General features: G+C 41.0%; 2 protein-coding genes across 3 annotated transcripts; both read left to right on the plus strand.

The window, feature by feature from the left end:
- The first annotated feature begins 1,658 nt into the window (after positions 1 to 1,658).
- erp27 (endoplasmic reticulum protein 27) lies at positions 1,659 to 6,039 on the plus strand. Its single transcript, XM_019861691.1, has 7 exons — positions 1,659 to 1,855; positions 2,098 to 2,183; positions 3,504 to 3,641; positions 3,709 to 3,825; positions 3,897 to 4,022; positions 4,599 to 4,796; positions 5,940 to 6,039. The coding sequence occupies exons 1-7, from the start codon at positions 1,801 to 1,803 to the stop codon at positions 5,979 to 5,981; spliced, it is 762 nt and encodes a 253-aa protein (XP_019717250.1). The 5' UTR covers positions 1,659 to 1,800; the 3' UTR covers positions 5,982 to 6,039.
- Positions 6,040 to 12,699: 6,660 nt separating this feature from the next.
- Positions 12,700 to 14,830, plus strand: bglapl (bone gamma-carboxyglutamate (gla) protein, like). Of its 2 annotated transcripts, XM_019861702.1 has the most exons (5): positions 12,700 to 12,865; positions 12,947 to 13,155; positions 13,192 to 13,252; positions 14,185 to 14,287; positions 14,385 to 14,830. In XM_019861702.1, the coding sequence occupies exons 1-5, from the start codon at positions 12,715 to 12,717 to the stop codon at positions 14,485 to 14,487; spliced, it is 627 nt and encodes a 208-aa protein (XP_019717261.1). In that variant the 5' UTR covers positions 12,700 to 12,714; the 3' UTR covers positions 14,488 to 14,830. The 2 variants fall into 2 exon arrangements, with proteins under 2 accessions (XP_019717261.1, XP_019717260.1); XM_019861701.1 differs by having other exon boundaries at positions 12,947 to 13,252.
- Positions 14,831 to 15,915: the final 1,085 nt, after the last annotated feature.

Consider the following 15,915-nt stretch of genomic DNA (forward strand, 5'->3'; position numbering starts at 1 on the left):
CAGTGAAGAGATCAACTTGTTCCCTTCCGTGTCTGCGTCAGTGGACCCGTGATAGGTTGCGTCTATCTTGAAACATTGCTGAGACACGTTGAGCGCCCGTCCCATGACAACCCCCCCCCCACCCCACCTCTGTGACGTGTGTACAGATTACTGCAGCACGAAATAAGTTTCAAAATCCTCTGTCTGAAACCCCTCCCACACCCACACGACCTCCCCGCAACACAAGGATGTGCAAATGGGTTCAATTCCAGAGACGTGCGGTCAGGGCATGCATGGGAGGCTGACCCTCCCATTCACTGCATATGAAGACTTAAAAACAAACAAACAGCAATCTATGCTTCAATTTCTTTCTATTTTAGTTCTCCGTTGCTTTTTATTGGGGTCACTGTGTTTGTCTCCAAAAAATGAATCTTACTCATCAAAGAGTTTGGGGTCTATGTGGGTGGTCTTGGTTTCTTCAGCTTCTGACCGTGTGTTTGTTGGTGAACACATCCATGTTTGCTAGCTGTTAGGAAGCAACAGCAGTCGTGGAGATACTGTTTATGACTACAAACCAAACATGCGAAGGACTTAGCCTTGAAGTGGTTGTTGTTCTTCAGCGCAGCTGTTTTGCTGATCCGTGGTCAGCCGCATTCAGTTTCATTTAAGCACCCCCCCACCCCCCTCACCAGAGTAAATCAAACAAGTTTGTTTTTTGTTTTATTACATGTATCCATGGTTTTCTGAATTCTTACTGTAATTATATGAAACTATCTTTTATTGGTTCTTATGCAACATATTTCAACAGTCAGACAAAAAAAAAATTTATCAGGTGTTGCGGGTCTTGCCCTTCCTCAATTTTTTTGGTTTTTGTTTTGTTTTTAAGGCTTTATTTGGTTGGTCCATGACCCATGTGTGGGGAAGCTTCCTCCATACACCTGAACCAAAAATTAACTTTTAGCAACTTTATCAGTAAATAATATTCCCCCACGCAGTCCAGTTGATTATGTGGCGTGGCACTCAAAATGTGTCAATTAAATGCTCTTCCATTAGATGACAGGAGGTACAACAACTCCGTTTATCCAACTGTTGCCATTCATACAGTACAAGAAGTCATGGCGTCTTGCAAGTATATTAGCTTTGTCACCAGGACCATATTTCAAACTGCGCCATCACATTTGCGAATGCCGATACATTGAGATGATCATCATTATTTAATACTTATTGTGATCGTTTTGTTTGGTGGTGAGCTGTGAGATCTTTCGAATGTAAAATGGGTGCCTTGGCTGGATAAGGGCCGGGGAAATGTTGGCCTAGGCTAAGCTTTTCATACGTCAGAAGAGTAGCATAATTGCGGACACGTTTTTAAACGTTTTTCGAAAGCCAGAAAAAACAAATTGAAGAGACATTTTACCTCATTTCAAATCCCGCGTATTATCATGATCTGGATGACAGTAAATCTACATAGACCTCAAGAAAAAACACGCCATTTTTAGCTAGCTCCTTGGTATTTTCGATTGACGTTGGGACGGTAAGTTAAAAATGACTTTGTCAATGATGCAATTATTCTTACAATATGCAAGACTGATGCCTTATTTCATCGTTAGTGACTCAAACTCCTGTCCTACGATGACACGTAATCCAATGTCCGCGCACCCAAACTTATCAGGAACAGCTGGCTGCTTCCCAAGAAACCTCCTATCAGAAGACACCACCACCACCACTACTAACTGCAGCAGAAGTAGCCACGAGGTAACACTTCAAGTCGAAAGGCTACAAATTTTTGGGAAATCCCAACGGACCTCCAAAAATAAAGTGAAAATGCTGATTGGACTGTTCTTCGTCCTTTTGTCTTCCGTCACTGCTGAAGAGAAAGGTATTTTTTTTTTTTTTAAAACCCAATACTAGATGTGTCTTTAACATGACTTTTTTTTTTTTTACACTGTACAGTAAAATGACTATACGTGTCTTAAGTGGTCATTTTTTTATAAAGTTTCATGTTCACATCTTGTGTGTGTGTGTGTGTGTGTGTGTGTGTGTGTGTGTGTGTGTGTGTGTGTGTGTGTGTGTGTGTGTGTGTGTGTGTGTGTGTGTGTGCGTGTGTGTGTGTGTTCTCAGATGTAACGCTTCCGAGATTGAACGACACAAAAGCCACAGAGGCCTTCATCGACTCTGCCGAAGTGGTGGTGATTGGATTCCTGGAGGTCAGTAAAAATGAGACGAGATTTTAGAATAGCGCGATTTTTATGACTCGTTGTATTACACCATCTTTCATGCCGCAAGCCAGACATAGAAGAGCCAAATTAAGATACGACGAAAACTCCGACACTGAGCCGTTTGTTTGCATGTCTGATGGCAAATATGCTTGAAAGAGGGACGTCGTGGGCCTTGCCAAGTTGCCACTCCTTTGGCGTGGTTGCACTGAGGTCAGAGGTTGACTGGTTGTCTGATACATTGCGCGCCCTCTGGCTGTCCTCTGCATGCGGGGGAACGACGGTCGGCCCCTGCACAGGAAGTCCACATGTGAAGGCTTGTGGGAGAAGCTGTGTTAAGTCTCTGGTAAACAACGGTCATCATGGTTGAAGAGAAAAACAAAACGGTTTGTACCAATGTATGAACTTATTTTTTTATTGGCTTCTCTAGGATTTAAAATGAATTCCCAGAGAGGGTGGAATAGTCCCTCCAAAATAGCTACCTTTTTAATGTCTGTGTTCATTCCCGCATTTTTTCCCCCCCTCTTCACTTTCTTTCTGTTACGACCACGTTCACATTTTCTTTTTGGCTTTGGGGGGGGGGGATTTACAGACTGTGATGGCCTCTGACAGTTTTAGTATGTCCAGAAATTCTCTTGTTGCCCATCCCTTTTTACATTCGGCATGTGATAATGAATGCGAACTCCAGACAGATTAAAAAAAAACAAAAACAAAACAATTGTACACCGACATTTATAAATTTAGCAATAATTTTCAACAACCAATTACAATAAAAAGTAAAGGTTTCTTGATCATATTTTCACTTTCTATTGAATGACTGCGTAGTATGTGCAGTATATGCATCTACCGCCACGTGTACTTTACATATCAGAGCATTTGAAGACTTGACACGCTGTAATTCATGTTGTGCTAAAAAATTGTATCATAATTAAATTTCATTAAATTCATAGAATGTCACCCATCTGTAAAAACAATCTTGCACATCCTAACCCACATTTGTGTATGTGTATGTCTATATACAATATCTATAGTCAAAATGTCTATATTTTGAAATCAATTTTTAGCCATCAGTCAAAATGTCAATTTTTTTTTTTTTTTTTTTTTTAATCGGTGCACATAACACGAAACCGCTTGATCCTTGAATAAGAAATATGAGTACTCGCACACCACGTGTCACTTCCGATGGGAGGTTTTTGCATGAAAATACTGTTTGTCAGTGCAACATTCAGTGAAAAGAGCTTGCCTTACGTTTTTGTTTGTACAATTCACAATTTGAATTGAAAACATTTTTTTTTTTTTTGGACACTGCAGGGAGAAGAGAGTCACGGTTACAAAGAGCTTGTGGCGGCAGCAAAGCGCGTGGATTCAGTCTCTGTGGCTATTTGTGTTTCGAAAGAGGTGTGGGCTGACTATGGCATTAAATCAGACACCATCACTCTTTTCAGAAAGGTACCGTCACGGCCGCACCATTCTCAAGCATTTGTGATGATGATGCTCAAGCATGTGTTACGTCCAGGCCGATAACCACCAAGAGAACCTCGTGATTGCCGAGGCCGAGAAGGTCGAGACTGACGGTCTTGTGAACTTTATCATTGTGAACGAGGTCCGCTACATGACCGAATACAACCAAGTGGTGGGTCCACCTGCACAGTGCAGTGTCTAAGCATGCTTTTCCCTTTCCCTAATGCTGCTTTCTTTCCCCAGACAGCTGTGGGCCTCTTCAACTCGGAGGTGAAGACTCACCTCTTGCTCTTTGCCAACAAAGGGCGCGAAGGATTTCATGAGCTCAAAGAGCAGTTGGCGGCTTTGGCTCCAGAGTTCACTGACAAGGTGAGAATATATTGAATACGGAGAGAGTTTTGTATTTTTGAAGTCATTTTCTTTTCACAAAATGCTGAAGTGGAAATCGTTTTTTTGATCTTAAAACTTGCCATCATAAAATATTTGGATGACTATTAAAGGTCAGGTTCTAAGTAGCACCGAAACATTCATACAAGGGTAAAAAGAAGTAAATTTCAATACTGTGTATTCACAACCTTAACTTAATTGACTTCAGCCATTTTGTACTGAGCAACGGAGACAGAGACGGTCGTACTATTTCCGTATTTTGCAATAAGTTCAATTTCTGATTGTATGATTATCACCAATCAAATAAAAAAATATGATCCGATAGTATACCAATACTATTTATTATTGATTTAATAAGCACTGAAATGGCGGGACTAATATATCAAAATTGTACATATATGTTAGGCTCCAACTCACCCGTGGATAAGATGGGTGATTAAATTCCAAACAATGACTTTCACGGAGTTACACTTTTGTCATTCCACTTTTGCCCAAGAATTTCATGACATGCCCTGAATAAGTCATACTAAAAAAAAACCCAACCAAACTCTCTTGAAGTTCTTGTTCGTGCTCATCAATGGTGCTGAAGACTCCAACTTCCGCTCCTTGCGCTACTTTGGGCTCAAATCTAAGGACCTCCCACGTGTGGGCATCTACGATGGTGACTCCGATATGAAGTGGCTGATGCCCGAGGGCGACATTTCTCCCGAGCGTGTGCGAGACTTTTGCAACTCTTTCTTGCGAGGGGAACTGAAGGTGAGCAGACATTTACAAGTAAGGTCATTTCAGTCCTTTTCAAGTGGACAAAAGTGTTCAACATGCTGATTATAGTGAAAATACGGTAGCCCAATTAGGGGTAGATGCACGTGTACTGCACAAAGTATTTTTTGGACTATAACTCGCTCTAGAGTATAATTCATGCAGTCAAAAACTGCATTATGAAGAAGGGAAAAAATGTCAGTGCTAGACTATAAATCACAATTCTGGGGGAAATCAAAAAACGAGACCGGGTGTTCTCGTTTCCTACTCGTGGGTGCATTTGGAAATCCACTCTGTTTCACTCCAACCATTGAAAACTCAGAACATTGTTCAAATATGCCGTTCGTTTATTCAGAGTAGGGAAGCTGCATGCTAAACTGGCGACGTGTCACCATTTCGTTGTCTGGATTGCTGCTTTTTCCTCTGCTTCCATTTCTTCCTCTCCTTTTGTTTGGTAGTTGGCAAATACTTTTGGTGCATTACCGACACCTTCTTCAGCATGCCATAAAAAATGTGACCATTACCAGTAATGCATGATTACTTCTTCCTCTTCACCATCATTTAAATAGCGTCGTAGGAGCCTAATCATCAGAAATGAGACAAAAGGTAGTTTTTAATTGCAAATCGCAGTAACATTTGGACTTAATTATTGGAAAATAATAATAAAAGAATATGACTAAATTAAATAACGATTCAAATAAAATGTATTACACCTAAAAAAAAAAAAAAATCAAAGTGGACCTCAAGAAAAGAGATCAAATGCAAATATATTGCACTCCATTTAACTCCAAGTTAAATAGAACTGAACTGTACTTGGGCAGTAATTCTTTCGGGTGTCACTACAGGGGCTGGACTTGAACACTTCCCTCTGAATCCACAGTAAGTACCTAAGTTAGGACAATTCCAGCCCTCCAGCTATGTGCAAACAGGTTTTCTGGACGAATGGAGTAAAATTTCCACATACGCACTCCACCGTGTTGCAGAACGCCTAACCAGAAGCGCAGAAGCTGTAATAACTCCAAAGGCCAAGACAACAGGGTCCCACTGTTTTCTTTCATTTTCATATTCACTAAGTTTTACCGGTATTCTTTTTTAACGTATGTCAGAGAATAATTAATGACATGTTTCTGTACTTTACAGGAGGTGAAACAGGCCGGAGCAGAGGCCAAAACAGAGCTCTAATGCTGTTCAAAGATGTGAATGACCCATATTGTTGTAAAGTGAATTCAATAAAAAAAAAAACAACAACAAATGTTCTCATGTTGAGTCTTCGTCTTTGTCGCGGGAACCTTCGCGGCATCCGCAGCTGCACGTCTACTGGTGTGTGTCTTGTTTTGTTTTGTCTGTTTATTTCAGCGTTAGGCTGTCTGCGGCCTGCTTTGCTGACCGCGTGTCGGCGGCCACAAGCTGCAGACAGGCTGGCACGCTTTGTCAGTCTGCCCGCAAATGTCACAGTGGCGACCACAACACAACTGTCCTAGTGAGAGTGACACACAGCAGCGCAGGAAGACACAGGATGCTCCAGACAGTGGTCAAAGGTCATCCTCATGTTACTTTACAATGAAGTGAATGTAAATAAAAACGAAATGCACCATTTGGGCCTGAAAGTATTCTCCAGCCATGCATTTTATATACCTTCATTTACCATTTTATTAGGATACATTTAAGCCACTTCTGAGAGAGAACATGCACTAAAGAGGGCAAAAAATGGTGAGGACGCAGTTAAAAGTTAAATGACCATTATTTTTCTTCTTTCGTTTTTACAGTTTGCACAACTGTCATTTATTGTGCAATAATATAATTGTGACATGTACTTGTTATATATTTTGATGCATTTTTATGCTTTTGGAAACATTTATGTCTGAATTTTGGGGGGCTTGGAACGAATTAGGGCATTTACATGGAAAACATGTCCCTACTTACAAAATTTTCTAGTTAAGAAATGTCTTCCAGAGAACCAATTAATTTCGTAAGTAGAGGTACCACTGTAGTTTATTGAAAAAAAAAAAAAACATCATTCAAGGGTTGAAGAACGAACCCCAGGCCATGCCACGCCTACTGTGTGTTAATCAATTGCTGGTGTCTCCAAAAGGAGACTCCAAAATGGGTCTTTAAATGGGTAGAGATTTGTCTCAAAATAATTTCCATAAATACATCTTCAATTTTGACATGGCAAATATATTTGGGCATCTGAAAAATGCAAAGAAGGAGCAGCATGGCTCAGCTGCAAGACTCGCCATCTCCCAACTTGAAGGCTGTGCGTTTTTGTTCCTCCATACTAAAGTGGCTTTTTTTTTCCAGTCCAAAAATTCTTTGTAAAATTCACTTTGAATTTCTAGGTTAAATAAAAGCCCAACTATTTCTATTTTTTTGTTTTTTTTTTAAATGCATGACTGCAATTTGAACTCTTAAATTTTCTGTGACTTTTTAACCCTTTCAGGGACGGCGGTTACTGCGGTGGACAGCTTATCAAATTATCAGATTACCGGGTGCACAAAAGCGTAATTTTCCCAAAAGTTTTTGTCCTATTTCAAACCGTACATCCTCGAAGTCTTCAGCTTTTGAGGTTCCACACTATTCAGTTGAATGTTCAGTAATTGTGTGAACAACAACAACAACAAAAACACTTCCAAAAAAGAAGAGCACATTGGACACAGACACTGTGAGAAGAAAACATTTGGGATCATCCCAGCAACGTCCACTCGAGCGAGAAGGGAATTTCAAGATCCAGACGGAGATCAACATAGTGTAATTGGCGGTGCCGTCCTGCCAAGCCAAAGCATCCGGCGGAATTGGGAAGCCCTGACACGTGGCATCCAGACAGTCTTGGATTGGGTTGAAGTGACATAACACAAAGGCAAACATAATTGCAGTATTCCACTTTTAAGAACTGAAAAAAAAAAGTCACAAGTGAATCGGAGAAACTGTGCAACTGGGCTCGTCTTCATGCAATACTCGAGAATTGCATCGGATTAGATTTGAATCAAGTTCAAAATTACCATACCCAAATATTTCAACAAATCACTATTACAGTCTAATACTGAGCCTCTTATAACATTTTGATTGTTTATTCCCCCGCCCCCATGTCGCGTTTGCTTTGAAATCGCCCCAGAAAAGAAAAAAAATTTTTTTATTGTAACACACAAATGTCGCTGATATGAATAAATGAAAATGATAAAATGATTCATCGTTTGATTTATTATTTAGGATTAGAGTGTATTTCTTATATGTATTGTTTTATGTTGCCGTATCAATCCAAAAGGGGAATGATCAAGCGAATATTAGTACTGACTAGCAATTGAGTGTATTTAGTCATCATTCTAAAAATTCTAAATAAAAATATAGCGTGTATATTTACAAATCCTCTTCATGGATTTGGTTTACATTCTTTGAGTTGCAACTCAACATTCACGTAATTAAAAAGTACAGTTTCCACTCAAGAGGATGAAATAAATCGCATGAAAAAAGGAAACTATTTGGATTACTTGTTTTCTTTAAACCAGCAAATCATGTGATATGTTTTACAAAGTACAGTATATCCACTCTAATATGTAGATGTAAAAAAAAAAAGTTTAAAATGTGTCATGTGTTTTTTGCATTGATTTGAAAAAGCAAAATTTGAAACTGCATGCAGGTGAGTATGTGCTTTCCATTTTGAAATGAGAAGAGATTTTTGTGGTTGTTGTTTTTAGTTCTTTTAGTGCTGATATAGCTTTCGAGTACTCGGAACAATAATTCTCAAGACTGACACGTTCACTGTTGTGGCTTTTCAGAGAAAAACACTTTCTCCAAGGAACTCATACAGTAATTATGGGGTTGTGCTGTATGTATGTGTGCAAGACTTTCGCAATGCATTTGGTTTTTAGAGTGCCAGTCTTTGGGACGTGCTTCTTGATGGGTCAAACATTTTTTTTTTCCAAACTGTTGGAAAGTGACCATTTTAAAATACCAACACAAAAAAAGCCGCCACTGCATTACGTCACCACATTAAGTACACCTGTCAAATGAGCGCTAATAGAGCTTTTACAAATGCAGTACATAACAACATTTGCAGGATAAACACAAAATATCATGTTATCGACAATGATTTTTGCATGTCGATAAGTTGTAAATTGGTATGTTAACTGTGTTTACATAAATTAATAAGATACCCAATTTGAGTACATATACTACTCTTTCTTTTTTTATTTTATTTTTTTTTACTTGAGAATCTGCCCTGTATTTGAACCCCCATCCAACAAAAACTAATCATAAAAATAATATTAAAATGTATTATTATTATTATCATGTCTTATTGTCTGTCTGGCTTTATCCAGAAAGAAAGAAGCTATCCGTAGACAATTTGATATCCGCCTTTTGAAGAAGGTTGCGGCGATTCTTTTGTGAATGGCATCCACACAACAACAACAACAACAAAAAGACAAATAAATAAATAAAACACCGAGCTAGACGTTGAAATTACACGGCTCTTTGTCCAAGACAAATGCCTGACACCAGGAATAACACGAGGCTATAGGAAACAAGGGCATCAAGGTCAGACTGCATCTTATGGACGGCACTTTTTTTTTTTGGCTGCTGAGTCTCTGAGGCATGAAGTGGGCCCATAAAATGCGCACACACATAACCAACATTTCATTGCTGCTGCAGTAAAGTTTAGATTAGTTATTTTTCTATAAAGTGACCCGCACCCGCATCCACACTAGAACCAGATTTCAACATCTGAAACCGCATGCATATCACCATATAGCAACACATAGGCCTTCCTTATATTTAGCTGCGTGTAAGCGCGAGGCATGTGTCGATCGGGCCACCGCTTACTGTTGCCAGTCGCTGGCCCCTGCCAGATTCTGCCGTCCCTAAATAGCGCTTGCCCGCGGCTGTGGTGGAATGCTGTAGCACTCTAATTAAGTCTGTCACATAATGAGCCTGACCGCTACTCCATGTCACTCGATTAGAAGCTTGCGGTGCACTCCCACTGTAGTTTGGGGTTTGTGGGGTTGGGATCTAGAATGTGGGGTAACGGGAGTGCAGTAAGATGATCGCAATGGCAAACCTCCACTCTGCAGAAGCAGCACTATTAAAATTCAATCACATTCCGTACATATTCTAATTTAAAACTTTCATACAATAGTTTGAATGCTGGCCCAAAAGAGTTGATTGGAACAATTAAAACGCCTTTGAACATGATTTGATGGAGAGGGCGAAAATGAACATATGCAGTAGTGGAATGTTTGTACTTAGTTTTGTACTTGCACAAACTGTTCCGGAACACTGCTTGGCCTCCCATCTGTTCAAATGAAGATCCACAGATAGAAGATGATGCAATTACCCAGAGAAATAAAATGAACATGCTCCGGGGTCAAACTGTCATCATACTCAAGCGTTTCTTTACTGTGTACGCATATTGAAATGCATTCTGAACAGGCATGTGAGCATAGTAGGCCACAGTTAGTATCCATCCATCCGTTTTCCGATCTGCATTATCCTCACAAGGGTCGCGGGGCGTGCTGGAGCCTCTCCTAGCTGTCTTCGGGCGGTAGGTGGGCTCACCCTGAACCGATTGCCAGCCAATTGCAGGGCACACAGAGTCCAACAACCATCCGCGCTCACACTCACAGTTAGGGACAATTTAGAGCATTCAATTAGCCTGCCATGCATGTTTTTGGAATGTGGGAGGAAATCGGAATACCCGGAGAAAACCCACGCGGGCACGGGGAGAACATGCAAACTCCACACAGGAAGGCCGGAGCCGCCACAGTTAATAATTAATCTTAAATTTGATGACAGATGTGTAATTAAGGAGAGGAGTGATTTCAAGTCCAAAAGAAATTAAACACTTCTGAAATTCAATGTGCGGCACGCTGGTTGGCGGGTTAGCACGTCCCCCTCATGGTGCAGAGCTACAGGGTTCGATTCCGCCCCAAGCCTTCTTGTGTGGCGTTTGCATGTTCTCCCCGTGCCTGCATGGGTTTCTCTGGATATCTGGTTTCCTCCCACATTTCAAAAACATACTTGATTGGTTGATTGAACGAACACTCAATAAATTGTCCCTCGGTGTGAGTGTGAACACAAATGGTTGAGTGTGTACTACTGCCCACCGACAGCTGGGAGAGGCTCCAACACACCTGCGACTCTTGTGAGGATAAGCGGATTAAAAATAAATAAATGAATGAATGGATGAAAGTAAATGTTCATGTATGAACTATATGTGCCGTGGAGGTGAGTCTTTTCACAATGCAATGCACTTTGCAGTGACCCCCACATTGCAATTTATTTTTCTATTTGATGAGTATAGTTATTACCAAAAAAACATCTTTTTGCCATTGCTGGTAAATTTCTGTGGTGGCGTCACAAAACACCAAAAAGCCCCCCGGCGCTTTTTTGAAACATTGCCACGACCCACTGGGTCAAAAACTACAGAGTGAAATGCCATAATGGAATGCTTGTATGTGTGGGTACTGGAAATAAATTCAGGAAAAATGTTAACATCTTCATGATGAATGTGTTGACTGTCATTTTGGGACAAGGAACTATTTTTGACCCAAAAAAGGAGAGAGAGAGAGAGAGAGAGAGAGAGATTAATCTTAAATTTGATGACAGATGTGTAATTAAGGAGAGGAGTGATTTCAAGTCCAAAAGAAATTAAACACTTCTGAAATTCAATGTGCGGCACGCTGGTTGGCGGGTTAGCACGTCCCCCTCATGGTGCAGAGCTACAGGGTTCGATTCCGCCCCAAGCCTTCTTGTGTGGCGTTTGCATGTTCTCCCCGTGCCTGCATGGGTTTCTCTGGATATCTGGTTTCCTCCCACATTTCAAAAACATACTTGATTGGTTGATTGAACGAACACTCAATAAATTGTCCCTCGGTGTGAGTGTGAACACAAATGGTTGAGTGTGTACTACTGCCCACCGACAGCTGGGAGAGGCTCCAACACACCTGCGACTCTTGTGAGGATAAGCGGATTAAAAATAAATAAATGAATGAATGGATGAAAGTAAATGTTCATGTATGAACTATATGTGCCGTGGAGGTGAGTCTTTTCACAATGCAATGCACTTTGCAGTGACCCCCACATTGCAATTTATTTTTCTATTTGATGAGTATAGTTATTACCAAAAAAACATCTTTTTGCCATTGCTGGTAAATTTCTGTGGTGGCGTCACAAAACACCAAAAAGCCCCCCCCCCCAAAAAAAAAAAACCTAGGCGCCTTTTTGAAACATGGCCACGACCCACTGGGTCAAAAACGACAGAGTGAAATGCCATAATGGAATGCTTGTATGTGTGGGTACTGGAAATAAATTCAGGAAAAATGTTAACATCTTCATGATGAATGTGTTGACTGTCATTTTGGGACAAGGAAGTATTTTTGACCCAAAAAAGGAGAGAGAGAGAGAGAGAGAGAGAGAGAGAGAGAGAGAGAATATGAAAATAACTTTCTTAACACTGTACATGAAAATCTGATTCAAAAAATGTATCCAATGTTAACAACTCAAAGTGCACAACAATGTAAAATTACTTCAATCTAGTTAATTCAGTCATTGCCAGTGCCTGCGTCTGCTAACTGATATCTTTAAAACAGTTAATGTATGTTATGGCCGAATTGTTCAGTTCTAAAGAATTTAGCCTTATTTGTTGCAACCCTCGCAGTGATTTTTAGCGAGTATGTAAATTGATTATGTAACTTTAAGTGGACACTAGAGGAATTCCAGCCTCAAGCAGGCCAAGAACTTTTTCAGGTTGGATGAGAGCGTGCTTTGGGGGTCACTGAATTCTTGGAGTGGGTCCCGTGCTAGAGTGGGAGTTTTTGTGGCAGCCTCCCTTGACAAGTGCAAAAGGAGATGTTGACGTGATTCGCTAGCCAATCAGAGGGTCTCCTCGCTGTCTGAATCCGGTCGGGGACAAGAGTATAAAATGGAGCTCGCTTCAGGGGGATTGAAGCAGAAGCAAACAAGCTCCTCCGAAAGAACAACCGAAGAACTCCAACTTCAACTTCCAGAGACCATGAAGACTCTGAGCCTCCTCGCCATCTGCGCTCTCCTCTCAGCGTGCTGGGCCACAGGAGGTAAAGGAGTGTTCCTGAACATCAGCTTCCGCGCTCGAAGGAAACTTTGTTCATAACTTTGATTTTATGTCCCTTCAACAGTTGTCGAATATGAGTCTCACGTGGAACACGATGGTGACTCTGACCACTCAGACGCCGGCGACCTCGCTGATGTTGGCGACCGCGCCGATGCCGGAGACAACGGCGATGTTGGAGACAACGCCAACTCCTCAGCCTCCGACTCATCCGATTCGGACTCAGACTCCAACTCTGATTCAGACTCTGACTCCAACTCTGATTCAGACTCAGACTCCAACTCTGATTCAGATTCAGACTCCAACTCTGATTCGGACTCCGACTCTGCCTCAGATTCTTCCTCCTCTTCATCTGAGTCAGCCAGTACTGAAGGTAAGCCATCGAAACAGTAATCTAGCAAAAAAAAAGCAGACTTGCGAGTGTGATTGACACCAAAAACATGCATGATTGCTATACAATTTTAATATTTTAAACTGTAAAAAAACAAAACAACAACAACAACCAAAAAAACGATTATTTGATTTCAACAGAATGCATCCAAAGTATGCAGTAATGCAATGAAGGCTCTCTTGTGTCTTCTTCTGCCTCCAAGGCTAAATTGTCCCCCAACATACAAAGCTTGTCTCTCAGTCAAAATATATACGCCATAGCTTGTAGTGCTAATTTTCTATTAGACAGGATGTTGGCGCCATCTTGTGGCATCTTCAGTCATTTGAGAAAAGGTATGAAAAAAGTGAATTGGTGTTTTTTTTTCAAATAACGGAGTAGCCTACATTGTGAGGATAGCATCGTAAAAATCCCTGACTAATTGACACTCTCCCAATAAAGATTTATAATTGCTTACAAATGTCAGCAGATGGCGACAAAGCATGACAAGAAGATCCGCAACTAACTTCAACATAGTTCCTTGGCACAAAAAGGCCACAAAATGGGGCCAAAGCAATCATTTAATATTAGACACGTCTTTGGCCTGAGTGCAGAAACAAAGCTAAGTGAGTTTTCCAATGAACGATGGAGAATATGTTCCAAATGCAACCTGTGTATAGATGAATCCGGAAGTGGCAAATCGAAAATATGCAGAACACTGTGGTTCTATTATTGGACCTTACTGTATGTCTGCATGCTTTTGCCCTCTTCACAAGCACTTTTTTTTTCCGTTGAAAGGCTCAAAATTCCATCAAGGACCAAATGTCGTGGAAAGTGCGGCCGACTGTTAAAGACAGCAATGCCCCCTCTCGAGAGAGAGCCCTCACATAAATCAATTTTTTATTCATGAATGTGTATTTGACTTTTTCTCCTTAAAGGGACAGAGTCTCCAGACTCTCACGTGGTCATGAAGCGAGACGTGGCTTCCGTCTTGCTGAGGTCGAGACGCCAAGCCCCTCTCTCCTTTTACCAGATGGAGCGGTACGAGTTGTTTTGAAAAATGATTTCACAAAACTTCAATTCAGTTCGTTGCGGAAAACAGTTTCTCAATAATGCAACGTTCTTCGTTCTGGTGCAGCCTGAGAGAGGTGTGTGAGCTGAACACGGGCTGCGACGAGATGGCAGAGACGCAGGGCGTCGTGGCAGCCTACACGGCCTACTATGGACCCCCTCCCTTCTAAGCAGACAAACTCATTGCAGTTTGGAGGTCACAAACTTTTTTTTGCACAGCGATGTCCAAAGAGATGCACATAAAGTATGCAGTAAGCCATATATGTTGAAGGGATTCCTCAGCCCTACTTCGCATAACATAATGAATGGTGCTAAAAGTTTATTTGAGTGATTGTTTTGAATTATTTATGCCATGCTTCAGCAGCGGTTATAGAATTGAGCTCTTAGATGTACAATAGTGTCAGTGGCTGTGTCCAGTGCGTGTGAAATGGACGGGAATTATCTGCTATGGCTGTAACCACACATTGCCTCTGGATTTGAAAGAAATAAATTATTTTATTTGTCCAACAGTGATTTCAAGTGTTTTTCTTTTTCCATAGTAGAAGTCTTTAAAATATGATTTTAATTTCCATCCATCCATCCAATATCCAAGCCACTTATCCTCATGAAGGTTATCGACATGCGGGAGCCTGTCCTGGTCATTGGGCAGTAGGTGGGGTACCCCCTGAACTGGTTCCCAGCCAGTCGCGGGGTACACATAAAAAAAAAACAACCATTCACACTCACGGTCATCCGGCAGAAGTTCTTCTTCCTCGTCTTCCAGTGAGAGGATGAAAAAGAAGAACAGTAGCCATGGCGACAAGCTCATGCCCTCCACAGCAAGGACACACAACGCCAAAAGAGGATGAATCTACCAGGATTCTATCTTTGGCTATAACAATGTGATGCTGTATTCTGGTTCAAGGAAGCCATTTTAAGATAAAAAGAAAAAATACAACATAGGTATTAAGCGGATGTTTCATTGTCTTTATGTGGTGCAGGAGGCAGAAATCGATCCACTCACGTTAATTTTTAAAGGCAGCATATAATCAGCAGCTCATGCTGCAACTGTTTATTTTTCTTGTACTGCCTGACGCAGTGTTTTCGGATACTCCATTTTTGGGGGCAGTCTGAATAATTGAACAGCATTCTGAGTTTCCCAACGATATGAGTGGAGCAGTGCCCTCAGACCATTATTAATATTTTAGTTGTAGTTTCATTGTATATTTAAAAAAAAAAATCACATTTATTAGTAGTAGTCGTCATCAGGTGAGTCGCCCCCACTTTTTCAACACCCACACCCAATAGGGTGTGCAGGCTGTGTCGCAACCTTTTTTTTCCGTATACTGTACAGGATGCTGAAGGAAGTCAGAAAATGCAAGCCAGGCCACAAATGGCTCCCGGGCCGTAATTCCTTTGTTGGGACTTCACTGTTCTTGGTGTTAGCTGGTGGAAATGTATACTGTAACATACTGGTAGCATACAGTTGTCAGTTACAATGTAAAGTTTTGAATCACATGTAGTTGTCCTCCTTATATGCCAAGTTGTCCTGAGAGTTATTACATGGACCTTAAGATGGGTACCTAACATATGGAATGAAAAGGAGACATGGAAGAACA

Source organism: Hippocampus comes, unplaced genomic scaffold, assembly GCF_001891065.2.
Source record: "Hippocampus comes isolate QL1 unplaced genomic scaffold, H_comes_QL1_v1.1 scaffold7, whole genome shotgun sequence".
Lineage (NCBI taxonomy): Eukaryota > Metazoa > Chordata > Actinopteri > Syngnathiformes > Syngnathidae > Hippocampus > Hippocampus comes.

Coding starts and splice junctions, on each gene's coding strand:
- erp27 (XM_019861691.1), top strand. CDS start 1,801: ATGCTGATTGGACTGTTCTTCGTCCTTTTGTCTTCCGTCACTGCTGAA. Junction 3,826..3,896: donor TGACCGAATACAACCAAGTG/GTGGGTCCACCT, acceptor TTCTTTCCCCAG/ACAGCTGTGGGCCTCTTCAA. Junction 4,797..5,939: donor TCTTGCGAGGGGAACTGAAG/GTGAGCAGACAT, acceptor TGTACTTTACAG/GAGGTGAAACAGGCCGGAGC.
- bglapl (XM_019861701.1), top strand. CDS start 12,715: ATGGAGCTCGCTTCAGGGGGATTGAAGCAGAAGCAAACAAGCTCCTCC. Junction 12,866..12,946: donor AGCGTGCTGGGCCACAGGAG/GTAAAGGAGTGT, acceptor TCCCTTCAACAG/TTGTCGAATATGAGTCTCAC. Junction 14,288..14,384: donor TCCTTTTACCAGATGGAGCG/GTACGAGTTGTT, acceptor GTTCTGGTGCAG/CCTGAGAGAGGTGTGTGAGC.